Source organism: Lipotes vexillifer, unplaced genomic scaffold, assembly GCF_000442215.2.
Source record: "Lipotes vexillifer unplaced genomic scaffold, Lipotes_vexillifer_v1.1 scaffold444, whole genome shotgun sequence".
In the NCBI taxonomy this organism is placed as follows: Eukaryota; Metazoa; Chordata; class Mammalia; order Artiodactyla; family Lipotidae; genus Lipotes; species Lipotes vexillifer.
The window spans coordinates 4,726,213-4,740,873 of NW_006793488.1; the positions used below are offsets into that span (position 1 = coordinate 4,726,213).

Sequence of the window (14,661 nt, forward strand, 5' to 3'; positions counted from 1 at the left end):
GACTCAGCAGGAAGTACCCGAATTAGACTTTCCAATTGCATGGCTGTGTATCAGAGATGACCCAGTGGAAGAATGATGGTTTAAAAAATAACCACAGTAATAACATGAGATTCTTTGGGGATAACAGCTACAAAAAGCAACAGAGTGACTTAAATACATGACAGGCTGGTAGAGAAATATTTGAAAATCTAGGAAATTTACTAAAATACTGATGTTGTAGTCATTACCATACATGGAAATTTTCCTACCTGGATATGTGATCAAGAAATTTTTCTAAGGGATGGTGGGAATCTGGGCAAATGCCATTTGAAAAACTTCCACAGTATAAAATGGGGGTAAAGAAATATTTTTGTGTTTTCATAGGATTTTTTTGAGCAGAAATCTTCCACTCATTCCTCTCTGTATTTAACAAATGCACTGTGCCAGTTTCAGGTTCTGGGTATACAGCCGTGTATTAAGACTGGCAGATCCTTTATATCATAGTTGAAGGGATAGAAAAATTACAAAAATATATCAACAAACAAGATAATTTTAGATAGTGATTAAGTGTTACTGTGAAGAAAATAAGACAGGGTGAAGTGACAGAGGTCAACAGATGTGGAGAGAGTGGGTTTCCCCTAGATTAGGCTGTCAGGCAAGACCTCTCCATAGAGGGAAGATTTTGAGACGACAGTTTTGCTCTCTGCAATTGATCACAAAGACTGTAGTTGGATGTTGAGACTTGGCTTTACCAATGTATTTCTTGGCTTTGTTGAAAATCCAGCGAGTCAAGAGATCATTGAAGAAAAAGTTGGTTCCCGTGCTTGGGCAGGGAAAGTGTAAGTCTGCAACATAGTGTAGCACCAGAAATTAGGGTAGTACTCAGAGAATAATGAGAACATATCAAAAGGCACAGAAGAGGCTCCTGCTGGCTAATCTGGGACACTTTGAGCATCCAAATAAATATGATAGTAATAGGTTGTAATTCAATAAGAGTCCATAAATCCATACATGCATATATACATGCATATATACACATCTAAATGGAGAAGGGAAAACTCTTATAGTAAAAGACCAACTAATAAATACAGAAGGAATAATGGAGTTAGGAAATCATGAATGGTTGCTGTAACTAATGGGTGAAAGTTTGACAAGGAACAGAATACTTACATAGTTTCAAAATACCTCCCCATAGATTACTTATTAATTTTAAGCATTCAGTTGTAACTTTACAGTGAAAAAAAAGCCTAAACACATCATCTAATCAAGTGATCAAAGTTATATCACTGGGAATTCCCTGGTTGTCCAGTGGTTAGGACTCTGCCCTTCCATTGCAGGGGACACGGATTTGATCCCTGGTCAGGGAACTAAGATCCTGCAAGTGGTGCTGCACAGCCGGGGTGGGTGGGTGGGGAAGTTACATTGGGATATAAGTTACATAAAAAGTTACATAACACTGGGACAGATTGACTCACAGTCAATCTGGTAGAAAGCGCTGAGGACATAACATCACTTTAGTGGTGTCCCTAAACTGAATAAACTAAATTTGTAGTCATGAGAAAACATCAAACAAACCCAAATTGATCAACATTTTAGAAAATAACTAGTGTTGTCCTGGATTAAAGGACATTAATGAGAAATGAAAATCAATGCAACACATGATCCTGGATTAGATCCTAAACTGGAGGTATAAAGGAAAGCTATAAAGGACATTACTGGGAAAATAGAGAAAAAATAGTATACAGATTATGGATTACATAATACTATAGTGTCAATTTTAAATTTCCTGTATACAAAAAAATTCTTTTTACTTAGGACGTACCAAGGTGTTTAGAGTGTGAGGTAGCAGGATGTCTCCAACATACTCTCAAATGGTTCAGAATATGTACACGACACATACACACAGAATAGTAAAGCAAATGGAACATATTCAAACAATTGGTGGATCTTGTACAATTACTTCAGCTTTTCTGTAAGTATGAAAATATATTAACCTGAAAAGTTACCAAAAAGCCAACCAACTAGCAAAACAAAAACACCCAAAACCTCACTTGCTTAAGCTTCATCTTGGTGATATGACTGAAGTCATCATTTCTGAAGGAACTCTGACCTTCATGGCACAGCTGTGTATAAGGTGGAACTGAGCTCCTATTAACTTGTACCCCTGGACATGGTGGTGACACAAGCCAAGTTCCAAGTGCCCTTTGAGTACAGCAGAAACCTTATTTATCCTTCATAATCAACACTTATCAATCTAGTCAAAACCATGATCTTTCTAGGATCAGCTTGTAAATTTCTTTCTTTTTTTAATGTATGCCTCTTTTTTTATAAAGTCTTAATCATTGGTACCTTTATTTTTAATTAATTAATTAATTAATTAATTGTTTCTGGCTGCATTGGGTCTTCATTGCTGTGCGTGGGCTTTCTCTAGTTGCAGTGAGCGGGGGCTACTCTTCGTTGCGGTGCGTGGGCTTCTCATTGCAGTGGCTTCTCTTGTTGCGGAGCATGGGCTCTAGGCGCATGGGCTTCAGTAGTTGTGGCACGCAGGCTCAGTAGTTGTGGCGCACGGGCTTAGTTCCTCCGTGGCATGTGGGATCTTCCCAGACCAGGGCTCAAGCTCATGTCCCCTGCATTGGCAGACAGATTTTTAACCACTGAGCCACCAGGGAAGTCCCTCAGCTTGTAAATTTCTGATAAGAATCCGCTGTGATTCTTTGGAAGACATCAATAAAGTGCTTAGTAATCTCCTTTCATGGATGATATGCAAAAGCCACAAGGCGAATGAGAACTAGAAACTCTTAACTTTGATGAAACTAGAAGAAATTGAAACTCTAAACCACAAAGTATGCAGAAGGGTTTCCAAAGTAGCAAAGATGGAATACTGTTGCATGTGAGAGGAAGCAGACAGGAGATGTGTATTTCTACAAATCTCCAAAAAATCCAGCAAAGAAGATTTCTCCAAGGTGAGGGGACATTCTCAGAGGTATAAACTCAAAAAGCCTTCTCTTTTTTACACTAATGAGTCCAAGGTGCCTGGACAGGCAATAAGAATGTCTATGAACCTGGTTTGGTTCCAAAGAGACAAAGGAGATGAGGCTAAATGAGAAAACTCACAGATAAGCTGAATTTATAACTACCTACCAAAAAACCTACTGCAAACACATTATTCTTTTTTTTAATCTTTATTGGAGTATAATTGCTTTACAATGTTGTGTTAGTTTCTTCTGTACAACAAAGTGAATCAGCTATAAGTATACATATATCCCCATATCCTCTCCCTCTTGAGTCTCCCTCCCACCCTCCCTATCCCACCCCTCTAGATTGTCACAAAGCATCAGCTGATCTCCCTGAGCTATGCGGCTGCTTCCCACTAGGCATCCATTTTACATTTGGTAGTGTATATATGTCAGTGCCACTCTCTCACTTTGTCCCAGCTTCCCCTTCCCACACTGAGTCCTCCAGTCTGTTTTCTATCTTTGCACCTTTATTCCTGCCCTGCCACTAGGTTCATCAGTACTGTTTTTTTTTAGATTCCATATGTGTGCATTAGCATATGGTATTTTTCTCTCTCTGACTTATTTCACTCTGTATGACAGACTCCAGGCCAATCCACCTCATTACAAATAACTCAATTTCGTTCCTTTTTATGGCTGAGTAATATTCCATTGTACATATGTGCCACATCTTCTTTATCCATTCATCTGTCGATGGACATTTAGGTTGCTTCCATGTCCTGGCTATTGGAAATAGTGCTACAGTGAACATTGTGGTACATGTACCTTTGTGAATTATGGTTTTCTCAGGGTATATGCCCAGTAGTGGGATTGCTGGGTCATGTGGTAGTTCTATTTTTAGTCACATTATTCTTTTTAATTTTTTTTGCAAACACATTATTCTTAATGGTGGAATGTCAGAAGGATTTCCTTTAAAGTCTGTAATACGGATGTCCACTACCAATCCTATATTCAACATTTTCAGTGAAATTGTAGTCACCTGAATAAGGTAAGTAAAAGAAAAAACTTGTGTAAGAATTGGAAAAGAAATTAATTTGCCATTATTTTCAGACAGTGTGATTGTCTAGAAGGTAAATAAGCTAAGAGCCTATAGGAAAGCTACTAGAATTAGTAAATAAAATCAGCTGGTTGCTGAATATAAGATCATTATATATATAAGTGAATGGTGTTTATATATACCAGCAAAGAATATTTCAAGCAATAATAAAAACCCATAAATTACTACGGGTAAATCTAACAAAAGATGTACAGACTTTAACATATAAATTTATAAATTTTATAAAAGACTTAGAAATGGACTGCTATAACAACTACTGGGCCTGTGTGCCACAACTACTGAAGCCTGTGCGCCTAGAGCCCACGCTCTAAAACAAGAGAAGCCACCACAATGAGAAGCCTGCGCACTGCAACGAAGAGTAGCCCCCGCTTGCTGCAACTAAGAAAGCCCGCGTGCAGCAATGAAGACCTAATGCAGCCAAAAATAAATACATAAATTTATTTTTAAAAAGAAATAATTATTTTTAAAATGGAGTGCTATACTATTTTCATGGATTGAAAGATTCAATATTTTAATTGAATTAAATAATTATCTCCCAATTAATTTATAAATTTCATGCAGTTCCAATAAAAATCACTGCAGAATTCTTTTTTTTTGAAATTTCCACATTCATTTTATAATCTATATTTAGTCTTTCAAGTTAGAATGTCCAAAGGTTACAAATAAGAGGAAAAGTTAATATAATTGTATCATTCGAGAAATAAATTTGAAGTAGCCATCTACTACAGAGACCATCTCAGAAACTTACATACACACAATGTACCTCTCACACTGCCAGGTTTACTGTAGTGGCCTTGTTGCTAAACTATGGGTACACATTTGTTAAGGACAAAAATTTCTTAGAGGTGAATAATAGCAAATAGTGATATGATCATAAACAACTTCAGACAAACTATAGAGGTTTTCACTGCAGAATTCTTAACAGAATTTTACAAGCTGATCCTAGTACTAATTTGCAAGTTTAAGGACCCAAAACTGCATGTCTCTATAGTTTTACTTCAGTTTTCTTTTGTTTATTAACTGTTTTCTTAGGTGGTGGTGCTTCTATTTATTGAATTGGGGGGTTCTCTTTCATGTTTCAGTTTCCTTCAATTGTTTTTGATATTTACTGGTATGTCCCAGCCACTTGAACCAAGAACCAGCAACCGTTTTCTACGAAAGGGCTGAAAATAAATATTTTAGGCTTTGCCGGCCACATACGGACTCTGTCATATATTCTTTGTTTTCGTGGGTTTTTTGGTTTTTTTTTTTTTTTTTTTAATACTTGAAATGTAGAAATGTAAAAACCATAGTCAGCTTGCAGGAAATACAAAGTAGGTCACAGGTTAATTGGCTACCCTTGCTCTGAGTCTACACTCCTTCCTGTTGCGTCATGAAAGTGGAGGATGGGAGATAGGACTGACTTATCAGATTTCTCATGATTCAGTTTTCCAACCACTGTCCAAGGTTGGTCCACGGGGAATGCCACTGTGTGACAAAGTCTCACTGGTGCTTGGCAAAATGAGAAGAAAGGAAGAGCAAGTTTTTCATAAAGCTTGATTTCTAAAATTTAAAGAACCGGTCTTTCTTTTTTTTTTTTTGCGGTACGCGGGCCTCTCACTGTTGTGGCCTCTCCCGTTGCGGAGCACAGGCTCCGGACGCGCAGGCTCAGCGGCCATGGCTCACGGGCCCAGCCGCTCCGCGGCATGTGGGATCTTCCCGGACCGGGGCACGAACCCGTCCGTGTCCCCTGCATCGGCAGGCGGACTCTCAACCACTGCGCCACCAGGGAAGCCCAAGAACCCATATTTTATGAGACACAGTCAACATATGCACTGAAGTTTCAGAACGGGTGTTTATGGGAGTCCAATTCCTCTATCTTAGAAGGCTGATAATCTGTTTTGATCAAGCACACTTTTTCCACGCTGAGGATTCAGCTGTGATAAGTGAGTTTCCACTGTCTTCTGCTGTCTAGTTCTCTCATAAGAGAGCCTGAGGGTCAGGAAAAGGAAATCAAACATCTAGTTCTAATCTACATTTTTCTATACTAGATGCAGGCGAGAAACCTTGTATTGTCTGTGAATAGAGGAAAGCAGCAAATTATATCAGAGTAGCTAATGCCACCATCAGTTCAGGTTAGGCCCATCTCGTATTAAACCTATTATCTTTTTTTTTTAATTGATTTACAATGTTGTGTTAGGAAACCTATTTTCAAATGTCTTAACAGTGCAGGCTGTTCTACCATGATAGTTCTGCGACCTCTTCTGGCACTTACATAATATAACATACTTGGGACTTCCCTGGCAGTCCAGTGGTTAAGACTCCGTGCTTCTAATGCAGCGGGCGTGGGTTCGATCCCTGTTTGGGGAACTAAGACCCCACATGCTTCGTGGCACAGCCAAAAAATGAAAAAACAAACAAACAAAACCATAATGTAACCACACTTCTGGAAATGAATGTGCTGGTAAAATTTATTTACATTATGTTCTCTCATCTCAATCACATTTAAGTCTTGGAAATCTGTATTTGCATACAGAATCCAATACATCCTGGGAGAATTTTTTTTTTTAACAAAAACAAGATACAATTAATGTGATAGTTGGGTAGCTTAATGAACATCTTGCTTTTGGGGGGTCTCATCTGGGATTTCAGAGTGAACTGTATCCAGAGGCTGCCAGTGGCAATTCATGAGGGAGTCATAGAGTTCTTCACTTTCCACCATAAATTCTTTGTTTAACTCCTCAATATTCAAATGAAGATTTGGATCTGCAGAAGCCAATAACACATATGAAAAAAAAAATACAGTTTTACAGGACACATAGTAGAAATGGCTTAAAATTAGAGCTTTTAAAAAAACATTAGCAGGAAATATTGCGGACATTTAATGTTAAATTTTTTTAATTGTGTGTTTACTTTCAATAAGACCTAAAAATAGAAATTGAAGCTAAAGAAGTAGTGCTACCAGACTCAGTGAGCGTCTAGATGGTGGAAAAGATGGAGAAAATGGATGGAATTGAGAGATAACGCCCGTGGAGATGAACGGACAGGACTTGGAAATGCATTAAACTTGGAGCGGAAGAGAAAGGAAGGGTCGAAGATGAGTCTTGAGTTTCTAGCATGAGGACTTGGGCAGATACAATGCCAAAGAGTGAACCAGAGCTAAATCCCTACGACAGGGCTTTGAAAAATAAGCATGCTGCTTTATCTGTTTAGTTAACAGATTGATATAAGTGAATAAATTTTTTATAGCAATTAATTCAGAAACAGAGGGAGACCTACACTGGAATTCTCCAGTAGGATCTCTCAGTTTCTAGCCAGCTGAGTGAATGAGGAACCTGGAAAAGGGGTTAGTTTTGTTTTCAACGAGGGCAACAGAGGTTTTCTGTTACCTTCTAGTGAATCTTCATCTTGGTTTTCAGCCACAGCTGTGGTTTCCTACAACGAAAATCAGTATTTTAAGAAAAAACTAATTTTACTTAAAGGGTTACTCACTCTCTTGGAAGAATTTAGCTCTCAAAAATAATATACACTAAACTCCCTTTTGATCAACTTTACTTGGAATTTTGATTAAAAGAACCTTTAAATGATATAAGTGCAATGGGTGAACCGCGTCCATAGAAGAAAAGTCACAAAGGAGTAGCATCAGACAAAGGCGTCTGGCTTCTCTGAAGTTTTGGGGAACTAACTGGCCTCCTGGGGCCTGGGCGAGGAACCAGACAGCAGGGACCCTGGAATCAGACTCCACAGGTACTATAATAGGTACCCAACTCTCCACCTGGAGCTCTGCCCTTCCTTCCAGGTGACAATCTGCAAAGTCTCCATGAGCATATACCCCTCGTGGCCTTCTAATCACACACCCCCACCCCACGTCTCAGCTAAGGACCAGGACAGTAGATGCTTAAGGAAGTGCAGAGGCTACAGAAAAGCAAACCAATCAATTATCTTCTTACCTAAGGAAAGAAGTAAATTCCAGAAGCACTCCCAAAATAAATCTTGGTTAGTTTCTCCAGACTCTGTGGGCTCTCCTGGGGCAATGCAAGTTTTTACAACTCCTCTCTGCAGGCACCGGCTGGGAACCTGCCTTTGTCAAGGACATACAGCTGATTCCAGGGTCCCTGCTGTCTAGTTCCTCGCCCAGGCCCCAGGAGGCCAGTTAGTTCCCCAAAACTTCAGAGAAGCCAGACGCCTTTGTCTGATGCTCCTCCTTTTCTTCTATGGACTCAGTTCACCCATTGCATAATTGGTTAGTTTCTGAAGTTGATAACATACTCAAACCTATCCCGCAAGCACCGAGGCACAGCCAGAACCCCCCCCCCAAAAAAAAAAACAGGCTTGAAAAATTGGAAATGAAAGTCTGGGCAAAAAAATACCAAGCAAATGCACGTTTTAAAAACTGAAGGCTTAGGTGTTAAAGCCAAGGCTATCACACAGAGTGTTACTGTGCACACAAATTGGGGAAAAAAATTTGTAACACTTTGACTGCAAAGCGCTAATTTCCCTATTATGTAAATATCTCACACAGTCAAGAAAAGGGGGGGACACAAGGCAAAAGGAAAAAGGTAGACAAAGGACATCTGTGGAGTCACAGAGCACAGATACCAATAAACATTTGAAAGTTATTTGCCCTCAATGAAAGACAAATGCCTTCCTCACCTGTCAGACTGGCTAATCACACACAGAACATCATGGAGAAGCAAGCCGTACCATCAGTGGAAAGTGTAAGCTCAGGCAGGCTTTTTGGAGAGAAGCTTGCTGTTTAAGATGTTAAATGTCATATCCTTTAATCGAGAACTTCCCCTTCTAGAATTTTTCCCTTAGCCAAAAAACACTCAAATTCTTGAAAAGAGGCAAAAGGAAGTTTATTAAAGCACCGAAAACATTTAAAATGTCAGTCGATAAGTGATGAGCTAAAATCACAGCACATCCAAATGGGCAGCTTTTAAAGAAAGCTCTCCTGGTGCAACATAACAGCAGCAAGCAAGGAACAAACTAGTGAGACTATCCGACACTGTCCATTCTAGCCAAGGAGCCTCGAACTCCCCAAACAGAAATTAAGACCATTCACAGTGATTTAGTGAGAGTAGAAGGGAATATCTAGAGGCCATAGATCCACTTGAACAATGCTTTCTTCTAAGTGGGGACGGAATGGGGAAGAAGAAAGTGGGGTGGTGGAGACCTTCTCTTACTCCAATACCTCTTTTAAAGAAATATGTTACTTTAGTCATCAAAAAATTAAAATGTGTTAATGTTTGCTGCTACAGCAAAGAAAAAAAAGTTCCTCTTGTCCAATTTAAAATGTTTAAGGGTAAAATCTATTGAATGATGCTAAGCTACAATTTAGTAGCAAGAATTCCCTCACAGACTTCACCAACCTATTATTTTTGGAAAACAGTGAGGACTGAAATTGTTTGCAAGTCAAAATGTCTCAGGTCATCAGCTTTTACACTCTGGTACTAAATTAGGGAGCAGAAGCCAGGGCTGTGGGAATTTGAATGAGAGGATCTGGAAGCGTGAGGAAAGGAAAAAGATGTTTCCATACGGGGCACCCAAACCACCCAGTATTAATGCCAGAGAGAGATACCTTGGGTGTAAGTGAAGTTTCAGCTGGGTATCCGGAGGTCTCACACACAGAATAAAGGTTGGGTCCATTTCCATCCATTCCATAGCCACAGCTATAGCCAGAAGGAGGATAACAGCTGTGCTGTTGCTCGTACCAGTTGCCAAAGGGGTAACCCTGGCAGGAATGGAAGTCTGGCTTCACTCTAAGAGCAGAAGGGAAAGGACAGGAATGACATCACCAATCAAGGCAGAATCACTCAAAAACCCAGGACTCCCTCTTCTTTCCCAGACGTTACAAGTAAGGATGATTTCCGCTTTCACTGTTTTAAGCACACCTATTTTCAAAGCAACAGTTTGTAAACTGCCAAATCGTATAAGAAACAGAACACTACCGGTCTTCCTTTTCGTTCAGAGTAGGAAAAATCAGCTCACCTTTGCCAGTACCAGTAATAATTATTTTGTTGCGCTATGCCGAAACTTGCAAAACTCTCTTGTTCAGCCATGTATCCAGACACTTGATAGAATGATCGGAAATCCACACTTTTGACTCCTGCCTCAAAAATTCCAGCTCCTGGTCTAAACCCGCTCAGCCCCACAAATAACTCTTACAGCTGCCTCAGGGATAGGAATTACCTGCGGTGTCAATTTCGGCCAGGTACTTAATTCCTTGACTTTCATGTGGGTTAAGGAGTGGGTGGGGTTGGGAAGGAGTGTATTGGGGTCACCTGGGGGAACTCCTGGAAACTTCCGCGGGCTCTGAGCTGCCTGCCCGCTCCCGCAAATGTCAGGCCCGGGAAAGCCAGCCAGAAGGGGGAGGAACCAGAGAGGGAGCGTGAGTTGGGCAACTGTGAAGCGCGCAGAAGTCTCCACCCTACCCCCTACAATAATATGTAAGGGAGTCACTTGTAATCACTAAAGCCTTAAGTCCCTCCTCAGTTCCATTATCTGCAAAGAATAACTGTCAGAACCAGCATCGAATGGACTCTTTTTTTTTTTTTTTTTTTTTGGTTGCGCCCTGCGGCATGTGGGATCTTAGTTCCTCCACCAGGAACTGAACCCATGCCCCCTGCCCTGGAAGCATGGAGTCTTAACCGCTGGACCTCCAGGGAAGTCCCTGGACTTTTTTTTTTAAACATCCTCTGCAGGTTGAAATCTTTACCCCAACCAGCTGGTGGGAAGAAGCGGTATATCTCACACACACACACACACACACACACACACACACACATCTACCTTAATGCAAGTGCAGGAAAAAATTGTAAAGAAATATTTCTGTGATTCTGTGTGTTTTTTTGTTTTGTTTTGTTTGTTTTTTTAAAGCATGACAAAGCAGTGTTTCCTAAACTTTAGTGCGGGTTCAAATTACCTGAGCATGTTTAAAATGTGGGTTCGGAGTCCATAGATTTGGAGTGGAGCCTCAGATTCTGCCTTTCCAGCCAGCTCCCAGGCACTTTAAGTAGTAAGGCTACACAAAATGTCAACATGTGAGAAGATGACTTTTGAGTCTAAACAAGGACACAGGGTCTGGCCATTTCCTTGTAGCTTGTTGATAACTATTCCACTATTCAAATGCTTAATGTAGTCTATATTTACCTGTAATGTGAAAAATAATCATCATGTTGAATTCAAACCATTCAATCATTCACCCATCATTTACTGAGCTCCTCCTGTATACAAGGTGGGTGCCTGGCATAAGTGATACGGTGGAGTTTATACTCTAGTGAATTTCCCCGTGTTCAAGGGAGATGTTATTGATTACCAGCTGTGCACACATCGCTAGGGGTCACCCAATATCTGGTTTCCTTTTCTTCCTTAATAACAGAACACTGGGACTTCCTGGTAGCAAAGTTGTTAAGAACCCACCTACCAGTGTAGGGGACATGAGTTCGAGTTCTGGTCCAGGAAGATCCCACATGCCGTGGAGCAACTAAGGCCGTGCGCCATAACTACTGAGCCTGTGCTCTAGAGCCCGCGAGCCGCAACTACTGAAGCCCACGTGCCGAAAGCCCGTGCTCTGCAACAAGAGAAGCCACCGCAATGAGAAGCCTACGCACTGCAATGAAGAGTAGCCCCAGCTCGCTGCAACTAGAGAAAGCCCATGCACAGCAACGAAGACCCAATGCGGCCAAAAATAAATAAATAAATAAATAAAAACAGAACCCTGATTCTATTTGGAGGTAGCCACAGGCCTCATGTCCAGGTGGCCAAAGTCTGGCTAATAAAATGTAAATCGAACTATTACAAGGGGATTGAGGACAGCGCAGGCAGAGGGAGTTTGCTTAGCTGGAAGGAGGCCTTTCTGTCCTCCACCCCTCCCCCAGGCCTAGTGTTGAGATTACGGATGTGATGGCTGAAGACAAAATAACTGCACCTCTCTTGGCCTATGAGGTGATATGAAGGAAGAAGTCACACAACCAAACTCAGGACCTTGTTTTTTTTCGGTTGGCTGCACGGCTTTCAGGATCTTAGTTCCCCAGCCAGGGATTGAAACCAGGTGCTTGGCCGGGTGCAGTGAAAGCGCTGAGTCCTAACAACTGGACTGCAGGGAATTCCCAAAACACAGGATCTTAAAGAGAGAACAGATCTGGGTCTCTGATGACTGGGGTCCCTGTACCAGCACTAGACCAACCTACCTCCAGATGCCTTTCACTTAAGAAACAAGTACCTTGGGACTTCCCTGGCAGCCCAGTGGTTAAGACTCTGCCCTCCCAATGCAGGGGGCACAGGTTCCATCCCTGGTTACAGGACCTAAGGTCTTGCATGCTGCACAGCGTGGCCAAAAAAATAAATAAATGTCTTGTTTAAGCCACTATTGTTGTTACGTTATATAAGGTTAAAAACAATTCCTTTTTTAAAAAAAATATTTTGTTTGTTTTCTTTAAAAAATTTTTATACAACTTTTAAAGGTTATTTTCCATTTACAGTTATTACAAAATATTGGCTATGTTCCCTGTGTTGTACAATACATTCTTGAGCCTGTCTTACACCCAATGGTTTGTACCCTCCCCCACCAACTAGTAACCACTGGTTTCTTCTCTGTATCTGTGAGTCTGCTTCTTTTTTTTGTTATATTCATCAGTTGTATTTTTTAGAAAAAGACAAATTCTTAAATACTGGAGCAGCTTAGAAATCAAATTCAACATATCAGTTAAGATTCTTTCATAAAAATGTTAGTATCTTTTTTCTGGTCCTCTTATTTTAGGACTGACTTTATTTTTTTTGGAAAGAAAATCAGAATTTTGGCTATGAATGAGTGAGAGGGTTGGGGCTGTAGTTGGAAAGGAATGTGGGAGTTGAACCTTCAGACAAGGTGGTAAGGAGGCTGGGGTTGTAGGGGAGGTCAACAGGGCATGTTGAACCCACCCAGGAAGGCGGCAGGAGTCGGGGCACTGAAGGCCATGAGCCGGGGCACCGAAGGCCATGAGCAAGGCTCCAGAGATGAAGATGGACATTCAGGCGATTTTTAGGTGATGGTGACAAGGAAGAGTTCACAAATCTTTCTTTGATCTCAGCCACAAGTGCAAACCTGTCAAAGCTCACCGTGATTATGCCCATGAAGCAGGTGAAGCAATTTCTATCAGGCTGGTGTCCAGGGGAAGCAGCCCACTCTGCTCCACGTGCAGACACCAAAGTCCTCTGAGAATACAAGCATATGCAAGCTCGGTAGAGTCCCCAAATTTAACAGACTTGCTACCTGTCACACTGTGAAGAGAAGGTAACTAAGAGGGAATGTTAGACGCACATGATATTTCTAACAGGGCCGATTTCTCTCCACTGTACCTTGCTTTTAGCTCAGTATATATCCACCTTATCGCCACCCTCACCCCCTCACCCCAAAAGGAAAACTGGCTCTTTTTTCTTTAGCGAACCAAAGCCAGGTACTCAATAAATATTTCTTGAGTGAATGAATAAATCCATGCATGGCTCAAGTGTAAGAAGCTTTTCTGTCAATAATTTAAATGCAAAACTAGAAATCCTGTTGCGCTTTAGAGTTAATGATCCCTGGAGTGTTGGTTGTTTCTTGGCAACTGCTGTTTTCACAAGAATGAGATTGAATGGCTTTTTACGTCCTGAGTTTGGAAAGAGAACAGGAGGTTTGGCAGGAAGTACGCTCAGTTTGAATCCAGTTGAGCAGATATATGATATTGTATTGTGTGCTTTTCTTTAGACAATGAAAAACCACTTTTCTTCTCCATTAAAGAGAACGTTCGAGCCCAAGGAAACGTAAAAGGCAGCAGCAACACCTGGGTCTACTGTTACTTAGGTGTGTGGAAAGAGTTCTGGACCTACTTCAGCATTTACAACCTCAGATTGGATTAGAGTATTTTAGCTTTAGAGGCACTAATCTTTCTGAAAATGGGCATTCAGAGGCCCAAAAACTTATCCATGAATTCCCCCAGATTAGGAACCCCTTGACTAGATGCTCTAAGGTCTTCTAAGCTCTATGATTGGTTTCACTAATTTTTAACAGTAAACAAAGAAAGAAAGAAAAGGAGTAAACCATTTTGAGTTATGTTTATGTCGCTTGCATTATGGTTTTCATTCTAGAACCAACTAGATTCTAAAAGAATCCTGGTTGGAGCAAAACCCACAAGTTTCTTCTCTAAAATGTGACAGATACTCAACTATACTCCAGTAAAAATTAGTTTAAAAAATAAAATAAAATGTGACAATCTGGCAAAAGATGCTGACGGTAGTAATTATCCTGTTATCGTGATACATTAAAATTAATTTCAAATGAGAACTAATTCTCAAACAGCAGCTGAGACTTCGCTGGGGTGAGGCAGGGCACCAGGGGGATTTTTCAGAAGCAACAAAATACATAAATCACATGATTTTGAAACATAGTTTCAGAAAAAAGTTTTCGTTTTTTTTTCCTTTTCGATGAGAGACTATGACTTCCCATTAAAATAAAGATATGTAAAAAGTCACACATTTAAAGACAAAATACGAGACTTCAAGAAATGTCCTGCTTACTCATTTTTTTAAAAAAATTTCTCTTTATTTTTGGCTGTGTTGGGTCTTTGTTGCTGCACGTGGGCTTTCTCTAGTTGCGGCGAGCGGGGGCTACTC

The 14,661-nt window shown here is 40.6% G+C and overlaps 1 protein-coding gene across 1 annotated transcript; it reads right to left on the reverse strand.

Moving 5' to 3' along the window:
* Nucleotides 1-6,616: 6,616 nt before the first annotated feature.
* On the reverse strand, nt 6,617-10,091 carry CUNH6orf52 (chromosome unknown C6orf52 homolog). Its single transcript, XM_007466396.1, is given in 4 exon segments — nt 6,617-6,795; nt 7,419-7,464; nt 9,611-9,791; nt 10,021-10,091. Coding segments are annotated over 4 exon segments (477 nt in total).
* Between the last annotated feature and the right edge of the window lie 4,570 nt (nt 10,092-14,661).